This window comes from Balaenoptera ricei, chromosome 18 (genome assembly GCF_028023285.1).
Source record: "Balaenoptera ricei isolate mBalRic1 chromosome 18, mBalRic1.hap2, whole genome shotgun sequence".
Classification (NCBI taxonomy): domain Eukaryota; kingdom Metazoa; phylum Chordata; class Mammalia; order Artiodactyla; family Balaenopteridae; genus Balaenoptera; species Balaenoptera ricei.
In genome coordinates this window covers 53415811-53440202 of record NC_082656.1, presented here as the reverse complement: position 1 = coordinate 53440202, position 24392 = coordinate 53415811, and the positions used below count along the sequence as shown (strand labels likewise).

Sequence of the window (24392 nt, the reverse complement as noted above, 5' to 3'; positions counted from 1 at the left end):
GAAACTGTGTTTACCATTGGCTTCTAGGGGACAAAGGAGCTTTGCTTAATTTCACCTGACAGCACATTTCCTTTTTGACATTATCCTTAAAGCCTATTTGCCTTCTCCCTGACCTGTAAATATCTCAAGGTTTCACATAGTAACTGCTCCACAGGCAAGTTTAAATTGGACCTTTATCCTGTTATGTTGCAATGAAAAAAAATAAACCCTCACATCGATGTTTATATAGTCTTCCTTTAAAAATACAATTTTAATTGCACCACGAAGACATGAAAAAGAACTCTGCTATACTTTTACACAATTTAGTTAAAAGTGAGAGCTGGTTTTATCCGACCATTCCATTCCTAAATTTACTTTAAAAGGAGAAAAAGTTGTTTATTTTCTGCATATATAGCCAACACCAGCCAATCCTGCATGTGAATATACAATATAAAATGAAGAAATTACGTACACCACTCTTAAGTACTCATTTCTTTCATTAATCCAAGTCGCTACTTATTACAGCAATACTCTGCTTTTTCACTGCAGAGCAAAATGCTCGAAGGCTATGCACATTTGATGACAGTTTAATATTGGTGCACATGTACATCCCACTGCACTTACACAAAATATCTATTTCTAACACTGGTATCTCCAACCCTGAGATGCATTCAGCCTCATTACCTGTCCTGCAGCATTTCGTTAAATGTCTTAGATCTTCTCTCAGACTTCTCAAGCGACTGCTTCTCAATCTCTTCCCTCTCGTCTTTTTTCTTCTGCAAATCTGAAGTGTAGCTTTTCCGACGATCTTTCCATTTTGCAAGGTCCTGACAGAAGAAAATCACATCAGCACAGGCACACCTGAATTTCTACACACCCTCTCCAGCAGTGAGGGCGCACCAGAGGATCCCATTACGTCGCTGAAACTATTCACTCCAACTTTGATGCCAAGGTGCCCTAATTTTGCTTTTTATAGCCAGCGTTTCTGTACCAAGCCTTTTATCTCACGTATCTGCCTAAAAGCCCTGACCTAATAAGATAGACCCCATTTTTGTTTTCCCAGGTAGCCTGCCTCACTGCCCATTTCACAAAGAATGCTAAATGCTTGTAATTAGATGCCAGGTCAGAAAAGATCAGGAACTGTTGCAAATTCATTTCCATCTCACTCCCATAATCTGGCTCTTACACAAAATGACATGTTTCACTAGTCAGACTGGAAGAGAAACATGACTGTAAAATGGCTAAATGTAGAAGCATACATTTAACAAATACTGAGTTCAATCCCTACTTTGAGACAAGGGGGCCACAAACACACAGATGAATAAGATGCACTTCCCCTCAAGGAACTCTCAGTCTAGAGGGAAAGACAGACAGGTAAATAAAGTTCAACAATGAGTGTGATAGGATTGCGTGAGAGAGTAGGGATCCAAAGGAGAAAGTGGTCAATTCTAGCCCAGGCAGGGGAAGGCGGAGTTTGGAAAGGCTTTAATGGGGAAGCCAGCCTCAAGTATGTGATTTCAAAGCGGGTCAACTCCCCATAAGGACAGGGCAGTAAGGAGGATCACACAGGAACAAGTGGACATCTGCTTCCCATACATCCAGGAACCTAAGTCTCACCTAGCTGGGTGACCCCAGGACAATCAACCTAATTCACCTTTAAAATTAGTCCTAGCAGCCTAAGCTGGTTCTGACACCCAGGGGTTAAGACAGTTTGGATGGTACCAACTTTTCTATGTCATCAAAACAGAGAAATCCCATGCTAAGAACTCCTAGTGGCATTGCAGCCCCAACAGAAGCTCATGTAAGCGTCTCAAACTGAGAGAAACCTCATCCCCAGGGCACATAAAGTAGGTTTGGTTTATACCCTTTGGGAGCAGCCAGGGCCATTCCTGCCTCAAAAAACAGCCTGAAATCCATATGAACTATTTTCAGAAAGAACAAAAGCAGTGCACATTATTGCTACAGGGTAATCAGCATGAATTTTCATCTGACTTAACCTAAGGGATAAACCCTCCATACCTCTCATTTTCAGCCTCAGTCACCATGTATTTTGGCAAACTGACACTGAATTTCTGTTTCTTGACAATTAAAATGAGTTCCCAAATAAAAGAGGAACTGGAATTTAGAAACATAGCCAAGGCAGAGGTTTCATCTGTATTATGTAATCTTTAACTCCTTGGAAAATTAAGATTTACTATCTCTAGCCCTTTTGTTTATGCTACCACTCAACCCTCATACCAAAAGGTTGTACTCAGACTTCTTTGGGTCTGCTTTGTGTAGTTTATCTATCGTATTTCTTTACACTCCTTTGGTGTAAAACAATTAACGCTTTTTAAAAGGGTAGAGTTCCCTTCTGCCGGGGACAAAACTAAAGGTTAAATCTTTATCCAAATAGACATCTGGATATATGTCAGTGCTGTAAAAACACCTAATTTGGATTCACATTAGATAACTGCTTTTTCAACCAAAATATTACTGAGTTATAATTCGTATTTCTCCCCAAACCTCCTCTATTAACTCTAAGAACCCTTTCCTCTCTCCCTGCTGATACCCAGTCTCTGGGCTGGACCCCCTGCTCCCCTTTTCTCCCTAAACCTTGAGCAAAGTCTTTCCTTTCATGAGAATCAGTAACAGTCATACGCCAAATTCAACCACCAAAGCAAGTAAACAAGTTACCTATACTGCACGGAAGCAGCTTCTCATTTCTGAGAACTCACAGAAAATATTAGAAGACAAACAGCTTCCGTTTTACACAATGGCCTTTAGGATATGCAGCAGTAATAGACCAAAATGGTTAAAACATCACATTTTCTACAGAACTGAAATCTGGAATACCAAGGAAAATCGTCCCTTGAGTATACTGACTCTCTTTTTAAAGAAGGAAGAGTCAAACAAATACTTCCTCCCTGCCTCCCCATCTCCCAATAAAAATAATACTCACATCCTGCCATTTCTGATCTTGTTCTTTTAATTGTGACTTTATTTTCTGCATCTCCTCGTAACGCAGCTGACGCAAGTTCTGAGTATCCTCTGCGCTGACATCACTCATGGACTTGCTCCTGCGACAAAAATACCCATGGTAACCAAGGTTCATGTGACCGGATTTAAGGTAAAACTGGAAGGCTGGGCTTATATTTGGAAATTCCATCTAAAATTCTGCAGTACTACCTAGATGCTTTCATGATAATATCACAGAAATAGCACTACAGAGATAAATGGTGTTTTTCCAAAACGCAGAAACAAGAGCCTAGCACTCAAGTCAAGCGTGAATTCTTTCACAAAATGGCTAAATGAACCCTGAACAAGTCTGAAAAAATAATCCAACGTTCATATTTAGGTAGTCGACACAGAAAAAGATTACTTTAGGAAAAAAATAATTATTAGTCCCTAGATCACCTGTCTTTATTCTTCTATCTCCCCCAGAGATAATCTTTTAAGGTTTGGCTGCCTTTTCTGAGCACTTATTAAATAATTTAACGATTACCTGATATTTTCTCCTCAAGTTCAATACCAGGAATAAATGTGCCACTGCTTCTCAAAGATTCTATAACATCTGCCCCACTACCGCACTGGGCTTGGTCTCAAAGACCACAGGTGGTTTCCAATAGCCAGTTACAATATAACCTCTATTATAATCCTCTTTTTTGTTAAGGCAGCTTTCATTTTGTCCATGTGTGACCCCTGCCGTGAGGATGTACTGCAGGGTAGGTCTCAAAGAGCTCAAGCTAGGGTAGTTTGGGCAGAGTGGGGTGCCTCCCATGAGACACGTGTGCTGTACACGCACACAGAAGGGTATGGTGAGCTACACCAGAGAAGGGAGACTGAGGGAGGCCTCCCGGAAAGAGAGGTGTCAGATCTGAACACTGAGTAGCAGCTAGGAGGAACGAGAGAAGAAGAGAGAGACACAGAGCTTTTGAACGTGGGGTGCCCAAAATGTTCTTTCTTACCAATCTTTCAGAATTTTTATTTCATTGTAACTGACTCCACTTTTAGTTATTTAAGTAACTCTCCCTCTCCTTCTTGAGCCCCTAAGTTTGCCTTCCCCAAGATTTTGCCATCACCACAATTTTTAATAACATGCTTGCCCTGAGTCAGCTCAGGAATTCAATTACATTCTCCATGCAAATGACTCCCCCAAATCCACGGCCTAGGACCAGTCTCTCTGACTCAATTCCAATTGCTTGTCAAATAAACATCTCTGCATGGATATTTCCAGCCACCGCCACTATAAAAGGATCAATGGAAATAATACCTAGAAAGGATTTTGTAAATGGTAACTTACTAAACACATGGTTATTGTTGATGTAGCCAAACTCAATTTTGTCTCCAAACCTGCTTTTCCTCTTGTCAAGGATGCTACCTGCCCCCAATTACCCACATTTGAAACCGAAGAACCATTTTTCACCTTTCTCTCTCCCTTCTCCCTAGTTATCAAGTCCTCTTATTCAGTGTCTTTTTCTTTCCATTTCTATTGCCAACGCCCTAGATCAGAGCACAGTCAACTCTTACCTAGACTTTTTAAAAAGCTTCTTAAATTATCACCCAGGCTCCAAATCCAGTGAAGGTCTCTCCTGAACTCTTCTCTCCAACTTAGAAACCCTTCACCAGTATATATGCCTTTTTAAATGCCAGTCATTCCTCAGGATCCCTGCAAGACTATAGTCTGGTTGGGTGTATTCATTCTCTGCTTAGAAGTCTCATGGGCAACTCAAACTTAACTTGACAGACCAAAAACATGGTCTCGCATCTTCCTCATCTCAATAAAAGCCAACTCCATCCTTTCATATTATGGGCCAAAGATCTTTAAGTCATCCCAGATTCCTCATTCTCTTATACATAACTGATCCCTCAGGAAATCCTGTCCCTCTACCTTCTAAATATATCTAGGGGCAACCACTTCTCACCACTTCCACCACTGCCATCCTGATCCAGGCCATCCTATCGCCTGCCCGGATTATTACAATAATCGGTCTCCCTGCTTCTACCGCTTCCTGCACAACAGTGTATTCTCAACATAGCAGCCAGAAGGACCTTTTTGAAATTGCACTCAGGTCGTGACATGGCTCCACTCGGCACCCACCAGTTTCTTCCCATCTCACCTGAGCTAAAAGCAGGTTCTTCCAAGACCTTCAAGGTCTGACATTACCTGGCCCCTTGCCTACCTCTCTGCTCTTGTCCCCACTGAGCTCCCCTTCACACACTCTGTTCCAGCCAACTGGCTTCCCTGCTCAGGCCCAACCTCTTGCTTCCCTCCCTGCTCTTCCATCTGCCTGGAATGCTCTTCAACCGAATATTCACATGGTTTATCTCTCACTTCCTGTCAGCTGCTTAAATGTTACCTCGGGGTTTCCTCCCCTGACCACCCTACAAGAAGAGCTAATGCCCCTCTCCCCTGACTCACATTATCCCTCGTTTTCTCCATAGCATTTATCACCATCTGAATTGTATGGTTATTTACACATCACCTGCCTCGTCCTGTAAGATTATAAAGCACGAATTTTGTCTGATTTGTTTGCTGCTCTATCACCAGCGCCTAAAAGAGTGCCCAGCCCCTGGTAGGTGCTCATAAATGTCCTAATGATCTAGATAATCTTCTCCCACTTTGATAAAGTCTTCCTGCAAAAAGTGATGCTTTAGTTATACCATTCTCGTGGCACTTAACACTCAGCATTACGTCATATGTAGCATGCACGCATGCATGTTTAGCTTTCCTCCCTCACAAGTTCACATGCTGCCTGGAAGGAAAACACATTAACACAGCACAAGGCATGCAGGACACACTCATTTAACATCTGTGGTAAGCATGAGGTATGTTTTACCATATTTAATCATGCAAAATAAACTAGCTATGAAATGTTTCTAATTTTGTAAGAAATTGTGGCTCCTCGCCAAAGTTTTATACAGAAAGCGTTATAGGATTTATTCAAGAATATTAAGGAATTACATATATGAGTACATATATGAAATTATATATTGAGCTGTTAACATCATATATAATTAACTAGGTATGACTATATAAAAATCGTCATGTGATTTGAGAATATAAACTCACTTAAGTCATAACTGCAAAGAATAAGGCTATATGAGCTAATACAATAACAGACTCACTAAAAAGAAAATTTTTTCAGGACCAAGGTATGAGGGGAATCTGGATGCCCAACACATGAGGTTACATATATTCCAGAACAAAATTGGAAATGTAAGTATCTTAAGTAATCTTTTGGTGGGAGGAAGGCTGGACAGTCTCAACTGGCCCAGACCCTTTCAGCCCTCACCCTCCTGCACTATGAAACCTTAACATGTGTCTTTTCAGAAAACACGGTTATCACCATGGGCAAAGGCTGCATCACCCTCCGGGGAGCCCAAAGCACAGAGCCTGGCACACAGGAGGTCCCCCCAATATGAACAAAGTGAGCCAAACAACGGCTAGAGTAGACAAGTCCCTGTGGAAGGCAGGAATGTGAGCCCCTTGTGTTCCCTGGGATCGATAAAGTTACCTCTAGAAAGCCTGGCACATTCCATACAGGCTGAGCCAGGAACCAGAATGAGACAGGAAGTAAGACCCAGCAGAGGCACCAATTTTCACTCCCACCCAACATCACTTAACTTTTCTCAGCCTCAGTTCCTTGTCTGCTAAGCCAGGAAGGAGTCGTTAGGAGAAATAATGGGTCAGGTTATGTCGATGGCATTTCAATAACCATCTGGTCCTATACACCAACTATTCTTATTAAGGCAAATATGATCATGAGAGATCTACTGAAAACTAACTCCCAAAGCAGTTTCAAATTAGAGAGGTCACCCCAGGCCACACTGATAAAATCGAGAACTTTTTGAGTGTAGGAGTCTTTCAGCCAGATCATGAAGAATTCTTTCCTTCCTTATCAGAGTTAACAGCATAATATTAAACTTCTGAGGGCTTACTGTGTGCCAGCAACAACTACCGAGCAGTCTCCATGGATTACCTCATTGTACGAAACCCTAGTCTGATTCTAGCAACTCAGGAGCTGCAGGTCCTTGGGAAAGCTGTGGCATCTGTTTCTCTTTCTCCACATCTCTAAAATGCACTTAACACCTACCTGTCTACCTCCGCAAACTGAGATAAGCACCAGAGATACTCTGGAAGACTGGGAAAACTTGAAAGGACTACACAGCTCTAGAATGTTTTGTAGAATGAATTACTATTCACTGGCAAATAATTCCCTTGCAGTTCATTTACCCTTGTATTTCCTTATTTGGAAAAGCTCCAACTTAAAACTGCATTTGGATTTTTCCCAAAAAATACAGGTCTATCATGTTGCATTTTCAGTTGAATAGAATTTTTTTTTAAATAGCATGTAGGGTGAAGAGAGAAAGAAGGGGAAGTTTAAGAAAAAGGGAGTAGATTATAAAACAAGATCACTAAAATCTTATTTTCTTTTCCCACAGTGCAGGGACTAGTGTTACGATGAGTATGTTTTTTAGAACTCAATCTCAGGAAATTTATAGATGAATATCTAGGAACTAAGGGATCAAAAAGGAACAACATGTAGCAAAATTTCCTAAATATAAAATCACCGATAACCTTATATGGCAAACAGAAATTCCATGATGCTAAGTTTGGGGTCCCCAACTTTCAAGGGAAGATAACAATATACCTATTTATGCACCTCTAAATATATTTCCATTAGGTGTTGTAGGAATTCTCTGAAGAGTAATTAATGTTAAAACCAGGGTAAGAGGCTTTAGAATTACCATAAATTATAATGATAAGATAACATAAGAGACTTTTCCTTTATAGGTTTAGAGTCTAAATCAGTGTTTCTCTATAGCCTCATTATTGACATTTTGGGGTCCGAAAATTATTTATTGTAGGGGGCAATCTTGTGTACTGTAGGACATTTAGCAGTATCTTTGGCTATAAAAGCACTAAATACCGGTAGCAACGTTCCCCTCAACCCACCCAATGTGACAATCAAAAATGTCTACAAACATTGCTGAATGTCCCCTGGGGGCAAAATCTTCAGAAAGTAACTCACATCAACTTTGTTTTTCCTTCCTTTTTGTTGTCTTAGGTGTCTTACTGTTCTACAGAATTTTTTGGCCAAAACCCACAAGTAAAATATACGTGTCTTAGTTGTCTTTGAATCAATGTTGATTTCCTGTTGATACTGGCAGTAGACTCAATGGCTTAATCATATTACTAAACTATAGCTATATACTGTTACAAATTCTTTGTCATTAACAGCTTCTGCCAAGAGGCACCGTAACCAAATTTTCAAATGTCACAGAACCATAAGACAAATCATGCAACACAAAAGCACATGTGAGAAAATGACTGCCACATACAAAGCGTCTTACTAAAAATAAAGTGAGAAGTATTAAATGCCAAATAAAAAGCAAGCCAGAAATGAACAATCTAAGCCTGCAAAAGGTGATGCACATTTCTCTTTAACCTGGTTCTTACCAAAAAGAAAGCATTCATGTTATAGGCAGTTATTTTCCCATCACAGGATGTTGAGCAATAATGATTTTTCCAGGTAAGTATTCCAAGCTTGACAACATACACGATGTCCAGAGGAATATCACCCAGAAATATCACTTGTTTCATGTTTATAATCATTTACAAACATGTTTATAAACATGAGATGAATTCTAGATTAAATGTCTACACTCAATCCAATTTAAATCTTTTTTGTTTTCCTGCAGATCAATTTAAGAAAAACATTGGTAACTGAGAGAATTTTTTTTAATCCCAAATAATATATTTTGATCGCAAGTGGTCTAAAATGCACTTCAGTTTTCTGAAGATATATCTGTATTACTTTCCATTATTTGACAAGTCATACATTATTCATCAGTCTCCATTTACAGACAACCTTGCTTTATTTGTGTTACCTTGGCAGTAACCGGCATGGGGAACAGCCTTTAAAACAAATAGTGTACTATGCAAGCAGCAATCTTGAAATGGTCTACAGAAGGCCTTTGCTGCTGCTGGCTCTGGCCCAGGAAAACCCTTAGCTTGCTGAGCCTCAGCATTTGGGTTTTTCTCTTCTTTTCTTAACCCAGTCATACAGTGCGTTCCTAAGAGGGAACAGGTACAGCTGTACAGGTTTACATTCACATGAAGCACTTGTACTCAGTGTATTCGTATCCCCTTTAAGAAAACACAACCTGCTTACGTTATAAAGCCTTATTTACCAAAGAAAATTCCTCTGAAAGTTATCATTCAAAATGCTTGATACTGCAAAGATTTGTTTATCAAGTTAAAACAGCTTTCCCGTGATGAACTGAGATTAGCAGATGCTTAAGCGTCATGCTAAAAACTGCCTTGTTCACCCTCCCTGATGGAAACGCTTTAAGCACACGTGAGGAACTGGATAGGAGATAATGTGCCTTTGCACAGCACACTTAAAGCATGCTGGGAGCCTGATTTTTAAAATCAATGGCTGAGAAGTACTTGAAATTAGTTGCCCATCGCTCCTTTACATCTTTGACATCTAGAATGGCTATATTGCTTTAAATAGTAATTTTTAGTACCTTCCAAGAGCTCCACATTATCAAAATTATCCAAAGCTATCAAAATTAGAGAACCTGGGACTTCCCTGGTGGCACAGTGGTTAAGAATCCGCCTGCCAATACAGGGTACACGGGTTCGAGCCCTGGTCCGGGAAGATCCCATATGCCACGGAGCAGGTAGACCTGTGCACCACAACTACTGAGCCTGTGCTCCAGAGCCCGCGAGCCACAACTACTGAGCCCACGAGCCACAACTGCTGCAGCCCGCGCAACCCTAGAGCCTGTGCGCCGCAACAGGAGAAGCCACCGCAATGAGAGGCCTGCGCACCACAGCGAGGAGTGCCCCCCCCCACTCGCCGTAGCTGGAGAAGGCCCGTGCATAGCAGCGAGGACCCAACACAGCCAAAAATAAATAAATTAATTAATTAATTATTTTTTTTTCAAGCTTTTTTTTTTTTTAATTTTATTTATTTATTTATTTATGGCTGTGTTGGGTTTTCGTTTCTGTGCGAGGGCTTTCTCTAGTTGCAGCAAGCGGGGGCCACTCTTCATTGCGGTGCGCGGGCCTCTCACTATCGCGGCCTCTCTCGTTGCGGAGCACAGGCTCCAGACGCGCAGGCTCAGTAACTGTGGCTCATGGGCCCAGTTGCTCCGCGGCATGTGGGATCTTCCCAGACCAGGGCTCGAACCCGTGTCCCCTGCATTGGCAGGCCGACTCTCAACCACTGCGCCACCAGGGAAGCCCTAATTAATTATTTTAAAATTAGAGAACCTTAGAGATGAAAAGCTTAGAGAGATTAAAATATTTGACGTATTTAAATTTTCTTCTTGATCAAAAAGTATTAGCAGTTAGCGTCACAAAGTTACAGAAAGTTTGATATAAAATATTAAGATGTAGCCAGCTGGTTATTCTGCACTAAGAATGACTAAGTACATAGTTAGTGTGTACTAAAAGAAGTATTTATTTTAACTCAGTTATTCTAGAAAGGGAAAATATTTCCAGAAAGTTATTTTTATTGTATTTTATGTCTACCAGGTGACTAGAGTTAAACAACAGGACAGTCGCCCCTCCGTATCCGAGGGGGATTGGTTCCAGGATCTGCATCCTCAGATACAGAGGACCAATGTAGACAAAAACTGGGAATTAGTTATAAATATAGTCCTTGCAGCTATATTGGAAACTACCAATATTTTAATTTTTTTGCAGTTTTGGAAGTCTGATTTGCCTTTATAATACAGCCATGTTATAAAATTTTGCCCTAATCAGGAATCTTGAAAATGCTTCCAAATCCTACTAAGGGAAGACTAATGCCACTCACCATCCCAACTAACAAAGCTCCCCTTGAACTAAGAGTATACAGATAATGCCAACTGCATGTATTCCAACCTCAAAGAAAATGCTAATACTCTTTTTCCATCATAGATAGTCTAAAACGTAGTTATTTGGGCTTCAACATCCAGAAATGAGAGGTTTGGTCTATGCAGCAATCAGATACCGAAATAAATACACCTAATCTCAGGCACGTGTTTTTGTGACTTTTAATCAACTCCTTAAGAAAAAAAAAAAGGACCTGAATTTTCGACTTCTAATAAAACAAACTGTTGCTGTCCTATAGGACTTCATGCACTGGGCACTCAGACAGAAATATTACCATTTGGCTGCAGAATTAAGAAAGATTTCCCATTTTTTAAGGCTCATGCACAGCACAGAGCACCCCCATTTAGTGACATGCCAGGATAGAAGTGCAAGGACGTATTACACAAAGGACAAACAAAACGCAGATTTCTTTTTTTACTGTGAACCACAAAACTTACCCGTTCTCACCATAAATCTTTTGAAAGAGTCTAAGGAATCAGAAAACCAAAAATTAAAAGTCATTTTTTCTACTTGTGTTAGTTTCTAAATCAGCATCTTTAAGAGTTGAACTAGAGATGGACAAATCTCAAAAGGTTGCTTCTTCAGTCACATTCTTGATCATGTCTCAAAATCTCATTGATCTCATATCTCAAGGAATTCAGATTAAGAATTTCCTGATTTCCTTTGAACCAACAAACCCATTTTTAAAAAAGCTTCCTGTTGCCAGGAACTAATAAGTTAGATTTAGATCTACTAATTTCATTTAACCCAATATTTGTCGATCCCAAAGTTCAACAAACTGAACAGTCATCAAAACAGCAAGTTGCATAACACATAAATGCAGACTCATTATCAAAATGGCCATAATTACATATACGTAAAGTGTAGCAGACAGCAAATAACATTCATGCATTTTAATAATGTTGGCACTGAACTTTAAACCATAAATTTAAAAAGTCACACATCGATAGTCCAAGAAGTCTAGGTCAAAATCAAATATCAAAATCAAGTTAAATGAAACTTGCAATGCCATATTTTAAGGGACATTTTTACACAAAAATCATATACTCTGAAATATGAGAAACACATAAAACCAAACAACCAGACTGTTTCAGAAATGCCTGGACGTGAGACTAAAAGTCTGTAAATATAATTGGAAAACATTTTCGTGAAACGTCAATGTGGCAGAATAGTATCATAGTCATCCTTAAGGCCAAGGGCAACATTTGTGTATACACCTTCTTAAACAGGTCTCAGAGAGGTGATGTTGAGATGTGCAAATATGGAATTGCACTTTTTCCACACAAAAACTAAAGGTCTCTCAAAGCAAAATCAATGTTTTACAGGATGCTTCCAAATGGCTCATGACATGCAGAGCTGGGCAATACGATGCCACTTTCTCACACAAGGAAAGTCACACAAGACCATCCATGACAAGCAAATCCTTGCAGAAACACACTCTGACCTCTCCACCATCAGCCGCTTCCTGTGCCTAAGCCTGCTGGCCTCCCGGATGGACTCCCACTTCTGTAAGTCGGCCTCGCTGCAGGGACCAGGGGTGAAACTGACTGGAGGCACAGTAGTTCCCAGCTTCCAAGATTGGATCTTACGAGCCAACATGTCATCTTTCTTCTGCCTACAGGAAGGAACTAACACTCTACAGCTATTACTTTTTTCTTTGGGTGGGCATGTCCTTTCAAGTACACAGAGAAATTTTGCTTGAATTTCCGGAGGAAGAGTCCAGGGTTCGGGGAAAGGGACTGGCTGATATCTATCTGGGGCTCCCGACAGAGGCACCTCTTTCTTCTGTGCTGGAATGCGGCGAACAATCATATCATCTTTTTCTAGGTCTGGAAGTACAAGTTCACCTTCCCTACACTGCAGAATTATATCTTGCTCTACAGGATCGTCTTGCCCAGAAAGCCTTCTTAAGTCTTCGAAAGCCCGGAGAACACATGGGTTTGCATGGAAAGCCCCAGTCTTTCTGACAAAGAAATCATCGTTCTCTAAGTCAGGATCCAGGGCTGGCATCTCCAGGTCATCTGGTCTATATCCTGGTGTATAAGAGAGATTCTTTCTGCGTGTTATGAGCCTTGGGCCAGCAGTGGGATCAATTCTGATATTTGTTTCAGAGGACAAGATGTCATCAGAATATGTCTGGAGGGCCTGAAGTAATAAAAACTGACTGAAGCATAGAAAAGAAAAAGGAAGGGAGAATCTTATTAAATTTGGGGAGAAAAGGTAATTAGGTAGCAGACCAACTAGCCAGTCACTGTGGGTGAATTATTTTAGGGGGCCATGGGAGGGACTCTTGCTGGGAAGAAAGACTAGCATTTAATGCCGTAATCCATGACTCTCCTGGATACCATTTAAAGGAATAAGAGCAGAGTGTATCTCTCAGTGGGCACCACTGAGGCCAAGTGATGGGGCCAGAACGGGAAGAGAGCGAAGCTCCCTGATACACACAGTGTTCCCTTCCACCCCTTCCTCATCCCATTGGCCACAACGACCTAAGTCCCCTCCCAGAGAAGCAGCAATGATCTTGGAAGGTTTCAAGAGCTGAGCAAAAAGCACTTTATGCAACAGGCACAGGCAGTCAGCAGATTAAATAAAATGCTCTGAAGCTTTATTAAAGACTGATGAATCTTTTCTTTGCATTTTCCCATCAGTCTTGCCTGTCCCAGTGTCTGTCTATAAGTTATTTCCTTTCTCCACAGCTCCACACATAGCGCAACTGTAAAATTAGGTCAACTGCCTAAAAAGCCTTTTAAAAACGGTTTTCCGCCAAGAACTGTCTATGCCACATGTAACTATATACTCTCTTGTACATGACTGTGCTAAAGAATATTTAATCCTATAGAATTTCAAGCTCACATGCTTGTACAGAAAGCATGATGTCATATGTTATGCTTTTATAACTAAACATTAAGTGCCTAAGTGTTCATGACTCAGCACATCATGGTCAGAGGTTAAAGTAGCAGCAGAAGCTGGCACAAGGGTCACAGGCCAGACTCCAAGCAGGCGGGCTCATGCAGGCAGGTACACCTGGGCTCATCCGAAGCACCACTAGCTCTCCTGGCTGCATGGATGTCCCGGGAGTTTCTGGCCCATTTCTTAGCCAGTTCCAGCAAGAGTGAACATCTTTGACAGTCGCTGTCTAGCCTATGATCTGCTTTTTGTATTCTACTAAAAACGGCAGAGCTTCTCTCAGAGCCTGAATCCTCATCGTCAGAGTCTGAATTCCTTCTACCGTGGAGTGACATAGAGAAAGGAAAGAGAAAAGAAGACAAAGAATTGGAGAACGATGCAACTAAAAATAACGTCAAGCTCTGGCTATGTAGAGGACTTTTTAAGATCCAGATCCTAACGTTTAAATTTAAACAGTAGTTTTTTCAGTTAGCAATTCTACAGACGTTGAAGGGAAATTAACCTCTCTCAGAAAAAGCGCACATAGAATGTACCCAGTCAGGGTACTGAATGGACAGCGGAATAAAAGAAACATGCACAAAGACAAACCTGAATCCCTGAAATTCTTTATACCATGGTTTATAAGTTTCCCTTTTTATTCGTTTCCAGTTCACATCTTCTGGGATCCAGCATTTGGGAAGAAACTGATCAAAAGCATTCCCTGGGCTTGGCACGATTGGGCTTAGCTTTCGCACATAAAGATCATCCTTTACAGTGTTGGGTATGCTTGTCTTTTCTTCTGCCTCTTCCAAATAACAAGAGGAGTCTGAAGTTTCTTGTACTGTTGACCAGTTCTCCACGTTTGTGCCCCAAGTTCTCCTCTCGTTACTGTTCAAAACATCCAACCAGTTAAGACACTGCGTGAGCAATTTGTGACACAGAACACAAGAGGCATGCTTTCTGTCTCACAAAGTTTACACTGTGAATGCAGACAATTAGTTCCCATTCTCATCAGTCTCATCATTCCAGCTCCTACAACAAAGTTAAGGCATTATAATAGCATCTCATTTTAATTAGAGAAGAGCTTGATACAGAAGGGCCAAAGACAATGATAAAATGTGTTAAAAGAGAGAGACAAATTGCAAACCATCTGGGGTGTTACTTTACATATTAAAAATCAAGAGCATAATAGACATTCCAATCCAAGAGAAATTTTTCTGACCTCGTCATTCTGTATAGCCCAGTGGCTAATGGGTCAGCAGGAGGAAAGATTGGTGAACAAGACTTAGGAGAGATGCTTTTCGAGATGAAACCCTCGGGCCTCTTTTTCATTTGGAATCTACGGTTGGCTAAGTCATCCAAGACTACATCCGGCAACCTCCGTTCCTCCTCCGAGTCTGATCCACTCTCAGAACCATACACCTCCTTCTGATAGGAAGCTGGATTCGAAAAATCATGCTTTGCTCTGCTGATTTGATGGGAAATTAAAGGATGATTTTTTTGTGTGTCCACTGAGCTCAGTCAACACAGAAAAGAAAAAAAAAAAAAAAAAAATGGAAGAAAGCAACACAGCAGAGCTCACAATGAACAATGTAAGTCGTCCAGGAAGCTGAAAGATAACCAGTGAGCTAAAGGCATGCATCTAAAAAAAGAACCGGCAAATCATACGCTGACATTCTAAAACGGAAGAAATCTCTTCAAGATACGGATGACTAAATATATAGGTAAGTAAAAGAAATATTTCACTAATGAAGTTTTATGTTATCTGTGAAATACATTTTTAAGGACCATTGCTTTTTACCAAATTTAAATATCCCGGCAAATTCACAAAGCAGACTGAATTTTAAAATTCAACAATCAGCTCGCATCCCAGTACCTTGGAAATGCTCCATCGGCTTCTATGTAGACTGGGCTTGCCCAGCTTCTTCTGGTACCCTCATTTTTGTCCAGCTTTTTCTTCCTCAAGGGCGCCGGCACATAGGATGGCTGTCTACTCTTGTTGGGTAAAAAGCGATTGAACGGTAAAGCAGACTTTGGTTCAACAGCCGAAATCCTTCGATATGACATATCATCTTTATTATGGTCCTGCATTTTGAATGTAAATTCAGAATCTGTGTCACTTTCACAACCTATTAAAAAAAAAAAAAAAAGGCACAAGAATTTGCTTTACTCTCCAGATTACTCGTCTAACTGAAACCCACACAGCGTGCCTGCTTTTGTCTTTCCCTTGGAAACCCAGTGCTCTACTGCTAACTGCAGGGAATATTTTTAGAAATTTGTCATGAAGTTGTGATAAGACCCATCAGGAGGAACTTGCTTTGCATACTGGAGGTGCATGCGGCACATTCTTTCACTGTTGCACATTCTAAGCAGAAAAAGTCCCGGTTTATGGCTGAAACCCTTTTCTTCCCAGTCTTCCTTGCCCTCACGATTTTTCATAAAATTTGTTGATGGAATACACGTGAATAAAATCTAGCAATCAAGTCAAAGATGCCTAAAATGAGATCTGAATGTAGTTCGAGGGAAACTCAGTCATTTAAAATAAATCATGCAGTCATCCAAAATTTCTGTGAGGCGAGAGACAAGGGAAGACAAAGAAAGAGATGCAAAAAGCACAAGATCACAAAGAAGTTTGATAGATCCTGGTGAGACCCCTATGAGCAAGAATCACACATTACATATGAGGTTGGACCAAATGACTTCTAATGTCCCCCCAAAATATTAAGAGAACGCAGAACTCGAGGCTTTTTCTGACGGTGGTCACGGAAATATTGGGAACGTTGTATTTTGATTCAACATCATTTACACACAAATTTGAAAGAATACACTTTGATACACCTCAAGGTCAGATAGATACAAACGCTAATCTGTTCTCAAAAAAAAAAAAAAAAAAAGTCAGTCTGTTCTTTTAAATACACGGGAAGAAACGAGGGTACAAAACATTACAATAGATACAATATAGATACGATACATACAAGCTTCAGCTGCCTCCCAGTCTGCCCTTTTCTTCCTGCCTCTGTGTGTTTGTTAAGAAACTTTGCAAGTGTTGCATGCTTCCCGCCAGAGCTCTCAGAGGCTGGCTGTGCACAGTACCTGAGGACCTGGGAGCTTGTGGGCTCTCGGCAGGAGCACACCTGCAGGGTAAACCTGAGCCAAAGGCAGTCTCGTCCCCTCCCCTGTGCCTGGCAGGAGTCTACAGTAACAGAGAGGAGCCTACAGGAAGCGGTTGAACACACAGCTAGGAGACCTTGAGACGGGAACAGGGAAAGGAGAGTCATGGCAAAAAAGGAGGAAGTATAGCAGCTATGACCAGAAGGATTGTCAATAATCTCACGCTTTGTTTTTACTGCCTCCTAAATTTGTACATTTTTTGAAAGTAAGAGAGAAATGTCAAGGATTCTTGCTAAAATTTTGTACATGTGAAATCTGTACAAAAGATCCTTCTACTTTGGAATTTTTTAAGCTACTTTTTTTTTTTAAGTCCAGTACGGTATGCTGCAGAGTAGGCAAATATTCTTGATCTGGTAAGAGATATGGATGAAAAATGCCACCTGCCATATCAGTAAACAAAGGATATTGCGGCCATCCAGCCAGCAGCCACTGCACCTGTCCCCGACTGTGCACCTGAGGGGATTCAGGATGGAGAATAGCAGGCTACTCGCCCCATATAGGTAAGGTGCATGTCAAAGGAATGATTTCAGCGAGCCCCGACTCTTTCATCTTTCCATACACAGGAAAGCTTGAAATTCATTAACTTGAGATGTCTGGTTTTTCTTTAATTAACAGTAACCTTTTGATGTTCTGACTACCTGAGTGAGTTGTTTTTTGTTTGTTTTCTTGTTTTGTTTTGTTTTACAAAGACTCCTATTTATCCCGGTTCCACCCTTACCTCTTCAGTGCTATCTGAGACACTGTCTTCTGGGCTTAAGTCCTCAGCAAGTCTGCTGAATAAAACATAATTCTCAACCTTTAGATTGTGTTTTTGCTTTTTTTTTTTTTCAGTCAACAGAGGCTTCATATAAAACTAAGGAATGTGACTTTGCAATTCTGTTAACCTAAAAACATTATCTTATCAATATTATATTGATCATCAATTTGGGACTACAACCTGGTAGGTAGCAGAATATCAGCATACCGATCACAAAAAAGTTTTATCATCCTGGTGGCCCCCAGGATTTTCTTTTTTTTTTTCTTCCTTAGTTGTAATTACCAAGTCTTCACTTCCACCCTCTTCAAACATGGTCTGCAACTCCTTTCCCAAGATCAGGAAGCAGCATGACAGTAACCCTCTGCTTTTCTTCACAAGGACCAGGCACCCAGCCCAACAAGTATCTGAGGAGAATGCTTCTCAAGTCACACCACTGGACCACTGCCTTTGAATTGCCTGAGTCTGTATACTCCCACATGCCTTCAATACGTGTCCCTTTTATTTTTGTTGGTCAGATATAAATTTAAACATCACATGTGTTAGGTTCTTCAGTCAGGACAAAGTAATATAGTGGGTTGAGAATTTCAGCCTCTGCTTTTACAGCTTTAATCACTCAGATGAATTATGAACTCAGATTCATTTCCTTAAAACTATTATAAGAGTCATCTGGGCTATGAAAACATTAAACCTAGACAGCAAACAGCCAACAAATACAGCAGTAATTGTAAAGGTTAACTCAAACAGCCATTCACTTTTTAAACGTTTAAATGCCACGACTACTCAAAAAGCTGAAGAATTTGGGGTTTTGTTATAATATTTGTTGATTCATTTTATTTTTGAAAAACAAATTCATTGTACTTTGCTTTTATGTAAATTTACATTAAAAGAACAACAGCAAATAAAGGTTGAATTCTAGCTAATGATTGCATGCTGAAGCATTTAGGACAAGTGTAATGTTCTCTGAAGTGCCTCAAAAAATAAGATGGATAATTAGTGCATAGAGAATGAGAGCTTGGTATGTGATAAAGCAAGCACAGTAAAATGTTATGGTAGAACTAGGTGGCAGGTACATGGGTATTCATGTAAAATTCTTCCAACTTTGCTGATGTTTGAAATTTTTTATAATAAAAACATTAGGAAAAACATTTAAAATATAAAATAATAATCAAAATAAACAAGCAAAGTAAACTCTCTAACAATCCAGCAAAAACTCACAACCAGAACTCTCAATTTTTCATGCTGATGGTGGAAGCACAGAAATAGTTCAAGAAACTTCACTTGTGGTTGCAATCTAGTCAATTTGAATTGCGAGAGGCATACAGTTAGAAATTTCTGACACCACCCAATAGCCAGAGGAAAAAGACTTGCATTTAAATAACAGATTTGACCACAATATTGGGATTTTGAAAGAAAGTTCCTTCCCACAACAGAAAGACTTTCATTAACATGTTCCTTTCACACTTGTCCTGGGTTTACTCTGACCCTGACAGACGCAAAAGATGTTTTCTAACACAATGCCAGTGTTGTTACTTAATCAAAGTTTAGCATAATATTCTATCATGACAGATACCAATCATATCTTTTCTTAGAGATAATTATTAAAATATTTTCCTGTTTTTTCTTAGAATTTTTTTTTTTTTATCTTTTGCAGAAAAGTAAGAAAAGGGAAGGAAGCTTATTCAGGAACTAGAACAGACTTTTACAGAATCTTATTTACTTTCTTTTTTATGTTTAGATATACCAGTTATTAGGCCTCAGAGGCAGACATCATTAAACCTGAATCTGGAGAGAAAAGAATTAGGATAGAGTATCGCTGATAAAACAGGTCATAGTTAACTGTCTCTTCCCCAAACTCCTCTAAAAACAGAAGATTAAAAAAAGTGAAACTATCACCCCTCTAGTGGCAATATAGTAAGGAAGGAACAAGAGAGACAGAGAGACAGAGAGACAGAGAGACAGAGAGACAGAGAGAAGGAAGGGAGGGAGGGAGGGAGGAAGGAAAGAAGGAAAGAAAAGACACCCCCAATTATATTTCTATCTCTACAAAAATATACTTCTTGGCGAAATTTTTGCCTCAATAGTTTCACTCCATTTTTCTACTCTCTCCAATTCCCAATTTTCTCTCAATACACAAATAAAAATAAACTGTCGAGTCCAAAACGTTAACTCACCTTCACGTGCCCCCCTCAACGTGGTATCAGAGGAGCAGCTTGCGAATGACCTAGACCCCAAAGAGTCCAAGCTTTCAAATGAATCTTCTCTTTTATAGTTTCCTGGAGGAGCAAGAAATTCTCCACGCTCAGCACACCAGATATCACCGTAACCACTGTCTCTGCCACTCCTCTTCAGGCAGCTGGACTCTTCAAGTGCCTGAAGAACATTTTTTAAAGACTAGTAACTTAGCATAAACTTCCAAAAATGCAATCAGTTATTGCTTATTTATTTGCAATAGCTCAAGTTGTGCTGCATTTTGATAGGTGAGGCAATGAGACTGCCCCATTAAATATCAGAAAAAATCTGATAAAAATCAGAATATAAATCTGTAAATGTTTTCCCACAACTAATACTTGGCACTCATGTGACTATATGGAGGTAATTCAATATTATTTAATAAGGTAATATAGTCTATTTAATAATAAGGGGGAACATTTTAATAAAAGAACAGCTAATAATTAGAGTAACATTCAAAGGCTAAAATCAATTATTATCTACAGTTTTCTGGCAATAAACATGAAAGGAGGCAAAGAGAAAAGCCAACCTTAATTTTGATATCCAAAAGGAGAAAAGTTAGTAAGATTATATTCAGCCTACCTCCAGGAAATATTAGGGCTCATTTTTATTAAATAAACAAAAAAACCATAACAAAGTTCTTTAACAAAAAGAAAAGTTTTAAAAGAGAGAGGGGCAAGAATAGCAGGTGTACACTTCACAGATTCATTTATTTTCACTCAAAACCTAGATGTGAACCAAGGAAAGTAGACTTGTTTGTTGAATATAAAACATTTTCCCTGGATCTAAATGAAATATTTGTTTAGCTCATATAACAGCTATATAGAAATATGTAAATGTTATTAACCATAGGTTTGTAAACCATATAGAACTTACTAAAATAAGCATTTTTAACTAACATTCCCCTAGGAAAGTTAATAGCCAAATACAACTGGACTTTTTAAAATTAGCATGTAAGTAGAATTTATAAAGCCTTTAGCATAGTTCTAATACATAGTACTCAATGAATAGCTAGTAACTCTATAATTTTTTTTAATATGGTGAAGGTAATTTTGTTACTATAGTAAAAATCAGAAATGTTTCTTTCAGGTGATGATACCAATACAGAGATAGGAATTCCTAGGTTCTTTTTTTTTTTTAAAGCAGAGAGTTTTCCTTTTTTTCTTTTCTTTAATTTTATTTATTTTTGGCTGCTTTGGGTCTTCGTTGCTGTGCGCGGGCTTTCTCTAGTTGCGGTGAGCAGGGGCTACTCTTCGTTGTGGTGCACGGGCTTCTTATTGTGGTGGCTTCTCTTGTTGCGGAGCAACGGCTCTAGGCACGTGGGCTTCAGTAGTTGCAGCACGCGGGCTCAGTAGTTGCGGCACGCAGGCTTAGTTGCTCCACAGCGTGTGGGATCTTCCCGGACCAGGGATCGAACCTGTGTCCCCTGCGTTGACAGGAGGATTCTTAACCACTGCGCCACCAGGGAAGCCCCAGGAATTCCTAGGTTCTTTAACAACCAACTGTAATATGTCAACTTTCATTAAATCATTATTCAGAAAAAAAGCTATGAAAGAGAGTTGGGAGACAATTGGGATGTTCTGAATATAGACTGGATATTAACTAATGGGGAATTCATGACTGTTCTTTGGTCTAGCAGACATCATAGGTATATGGAAGAATATTCTTACTGTTAAGAGATGCATGCTGAGTATTTAGGGGTGAGTTGTCTGCAATTTACCTTGAAATGATTAATTAAAACACAGATGGATACATAAATAAAGCCAATATGGGACATGTTTAATGATTAAATCCGATGGAACACAGGTGGGTATTTGTTGTACTATTCTTTCAACTTTTAATTAGGAACATTCTCAAGATACGAAAAAGTTGAAGAAAGAATGTTTACAATGAATAAATTAGCTGTCTCAGGCATACTTTTGGCTAAGACTGGATGTTAATTCATGGTTGAATTGTTTGACAAGTGTTTAAGTGCCGGTAGGGTCTAGTAGATTTACGTGAGATTTCATATATTTTAGACGCCACACACACCCTGGAATTAGAGTTGACATCCTAGCATGAAAATGAAAGTGCCTACTTTGTACCCTATTTCCAAGCGGATAGGGAAGCTGGGCTTAGTGCTGGTACCACCAAAATACTTCTTAAAAAATACAGATTTTAAAATTCTAAGTAAATCTTTAGATTTACCGGGTTTCTTAGACACACACTTGTTGAGGCCTTAGAGTTCAACACACAGGAGATGATTTTTGACCTCGTAAATGTTAAAGATAATGATGATGTGCCACCATGGTTATAAAAGAACCTAAGTTTGGCCCCGTTGCCTGGTTCCTCCTCCTAACCCCCACCAAGGACTTTACTCTGACAAGTCACCTAAAATGAGTCACCTACAACTTATAGGATGACTAAGGGTCAACAGCTTACTGCAAGTATTTTTTTTAATATATATTTTGGATTGGCCCTTAAGCATTATCTAGTTAAGGGAGAAAAGCTTGATGAACACAATGATTTTGATTTTAACAGAACAGATGCAAAACAGCTCATATATTCACATACCTCTTACAGCTCTCCACACTCCACAATAATGGAATGGAACCACAACTATAGTTTTACCTATGAAAATTCTTTTTTTTAAAAATAAATTTATTTATTTATTTATTTATTCACTTATTTATTTATGGCTGCATTGGGTCTTCGCTGCTGCGCGTGGGCTTTCTCTAGTTGTGGCGAGCGGGGGCTCCTCTTTGTTGTGGTGCATGGGCTTCTCATTGCGGTGGCTTCTCTTGTTGCAGAGCATGGGATCTAAGCACACGGGCTTCAGTAGTTGTGGCATGCAGGCTCAGTAGTTGTGGCCCACAGGCTCTAGAGCACAGGCTCAGTAGTTGCGGAGCACGGGCTTAGTTGCTCTGCAGCATGTGGGATCTTCCCGGACCAGGGCTCGAACCCGTGTCCCCTGCACTGGCAGGCAGATTCTTAACCACTGCACCACCAGGGAAGTCCCTGAAAATTCTTTTTTATCTACTCTGATTTTGACACTGGTGACAGGAAGCAGCCTCGAATAAAGCATTCCCAGCACAAACACTCTACTAGGATGATTCAACCTGAGTCAGACTGCCATAAAAAGAACCAAAGGCTGTAACGAGAACACTAATGCAAGAGCCAAAGTCCTATGTTATTTTTAACTGGATGTTTTCTTAGTTGAAATACCTGTAAGGCAAGGCTTTGCCCTTGCTCAAAGCCCTGCCACGTTCATCCTTCAGAGCCTTGCCCTCCTCCACTGCACTGACCTACCTGTCCATCTGTCTACATCAGAGGGTTGCGCTGTAAGGATGGGTCATCAGCCTTGTATGAGTGTTTTCTCAACAACTAGTACAATGCTTGTGCATGGTATTATCTCAACTGTTACCTGAATTAACTGTTTTAAGGAATTTAAATAGGGTATTATCAACTCTTTACAATTAGAAAATAAAAATCCAGAAGGAATACCCTAACCTTCTAGACTATACTCCCATCTCCCTATAATGTATGTGGCTGGGTTCAGGCAAAACTATTTAGAGATCAGAGTAGTTATAAGGCAAAGTGATCATTTTCATCCTAAAACTTCTATCTTCCAATTATAGTAACTAACATTTATTACATCCTTCCAATGTGCCAGAGACTAATGTTAAATGCCTGATTGGTACAGTATCCTTTAATCATCATAAAGACCCATCAAGCAACTACTATTAATTAGATGATCATATATTATTTTGATGACATATTTTCTTCTGCACACAGCAGATTCTCCTGCATAAATATCACCATAGTGAAGTTAATTTTCCTGTTTGAATATTATGAGTGAAGATTTGGCCAACTCTGGTCAGCGCTGGCACTTGAGATATAATGACCCATGGCAAGACAGTAAGATAAAGAAATGAGTAACTTCCATACATTTTAATAGCCCTGAAGCACCTCTCTATTACAGGTTAAGTTCATAATATAGAAAGAGTTAGGTTATATAAAGTGCCTAAGAAAGAAAGTAAATTAGTATTTTGTTGAGTTACCTAAAATTAAGAAACAAATACGTATACCTATATCATATACCCTGGAAACTGCTCTGAAACACTTACTCACTCCTTGTGGTGGCTTACAAAGCCAGCAAATGAGTAACAATCCTCTCCACCCATCCCAATCAGAGCCGCCATATATTATAGAGGGAGGAGAAGAAGCCAGAGGGCATGTGGAAAAAAGAGATGAAGGGGAAAGGGGAAGACGAGAAGAAGTATTAGAGTAGTTGTCTCATACAGATAGCGTTTCCTTACCTTAGTCAGAGCTTGTCCTAAAAGATTCTCAAATGCTTTCAAATTAAGATAGGGACCATTATAGTAGGGGTTACTTTGTGCTTTTCTTCCCAGCCAGTACAAAGTTATCAAAACCTTTTAAAAAAAAATTCCATGAAACAACAAGATCAGTCTATTTAGTAACTAATGGCAAGCTCAAATGCAAGTGAGCACTCTAGAT

At 39.8% G+C, this 24392-nt stretch overlaps 1 protein-coding gene across 20 annotated transcripts in view; it reads right to left on the bottom strand.

The window, feature by feature from the left end:
- The window catches only part of LMO7 (LIM domain 7), a 196263-nt gene that overhangs the window by 36725 nt on the left and 135146 nt on the right, over nt 1-24392 (bottom strand). For 11 of the 20 annotated variants that reach the window (XM_059902917.1, XM_059902911.1, XM_059902913.1 and 8 more), the window contains 10 exons: nt 24194-24307; nt 19838-20036; nt 15615-15867; nt 14961-15206; nt 14348-14626; nt 13877-14077; nt 12297-13016; nt 11290-11319; nt 2921-3038; nt 664-806 (listed from right to left, as the gene is read on the bottom strand). In XM_059902917.1, the coding sequence (XP_059758900.1) occupies nt 664-806; nt 2921-3038; nt 11290-11319; nt 12297-13016; nt 13877-14077; nt 14348-14626; nt 14961-15206; nt 15615-15867; nt 19838-20036; nt 24194-24307 (2303 nt within the window). Of the gene's footprint in view, nt 1-663; nt 807-2920; nt 3039-11289; nt 11320-12296; nt 13017-13876; nt 14078-14347; nt 14627-14960; nt 15207-15614; nt 15868-19837; nt 20037-24193; nt 24308-24392 lie in introns of those variants that run through there. The other 9 variants (XM_059902929.1, XM_059902932.1, XM_059902912.1 and 6 more) reach the window with 8 other exon arrangements.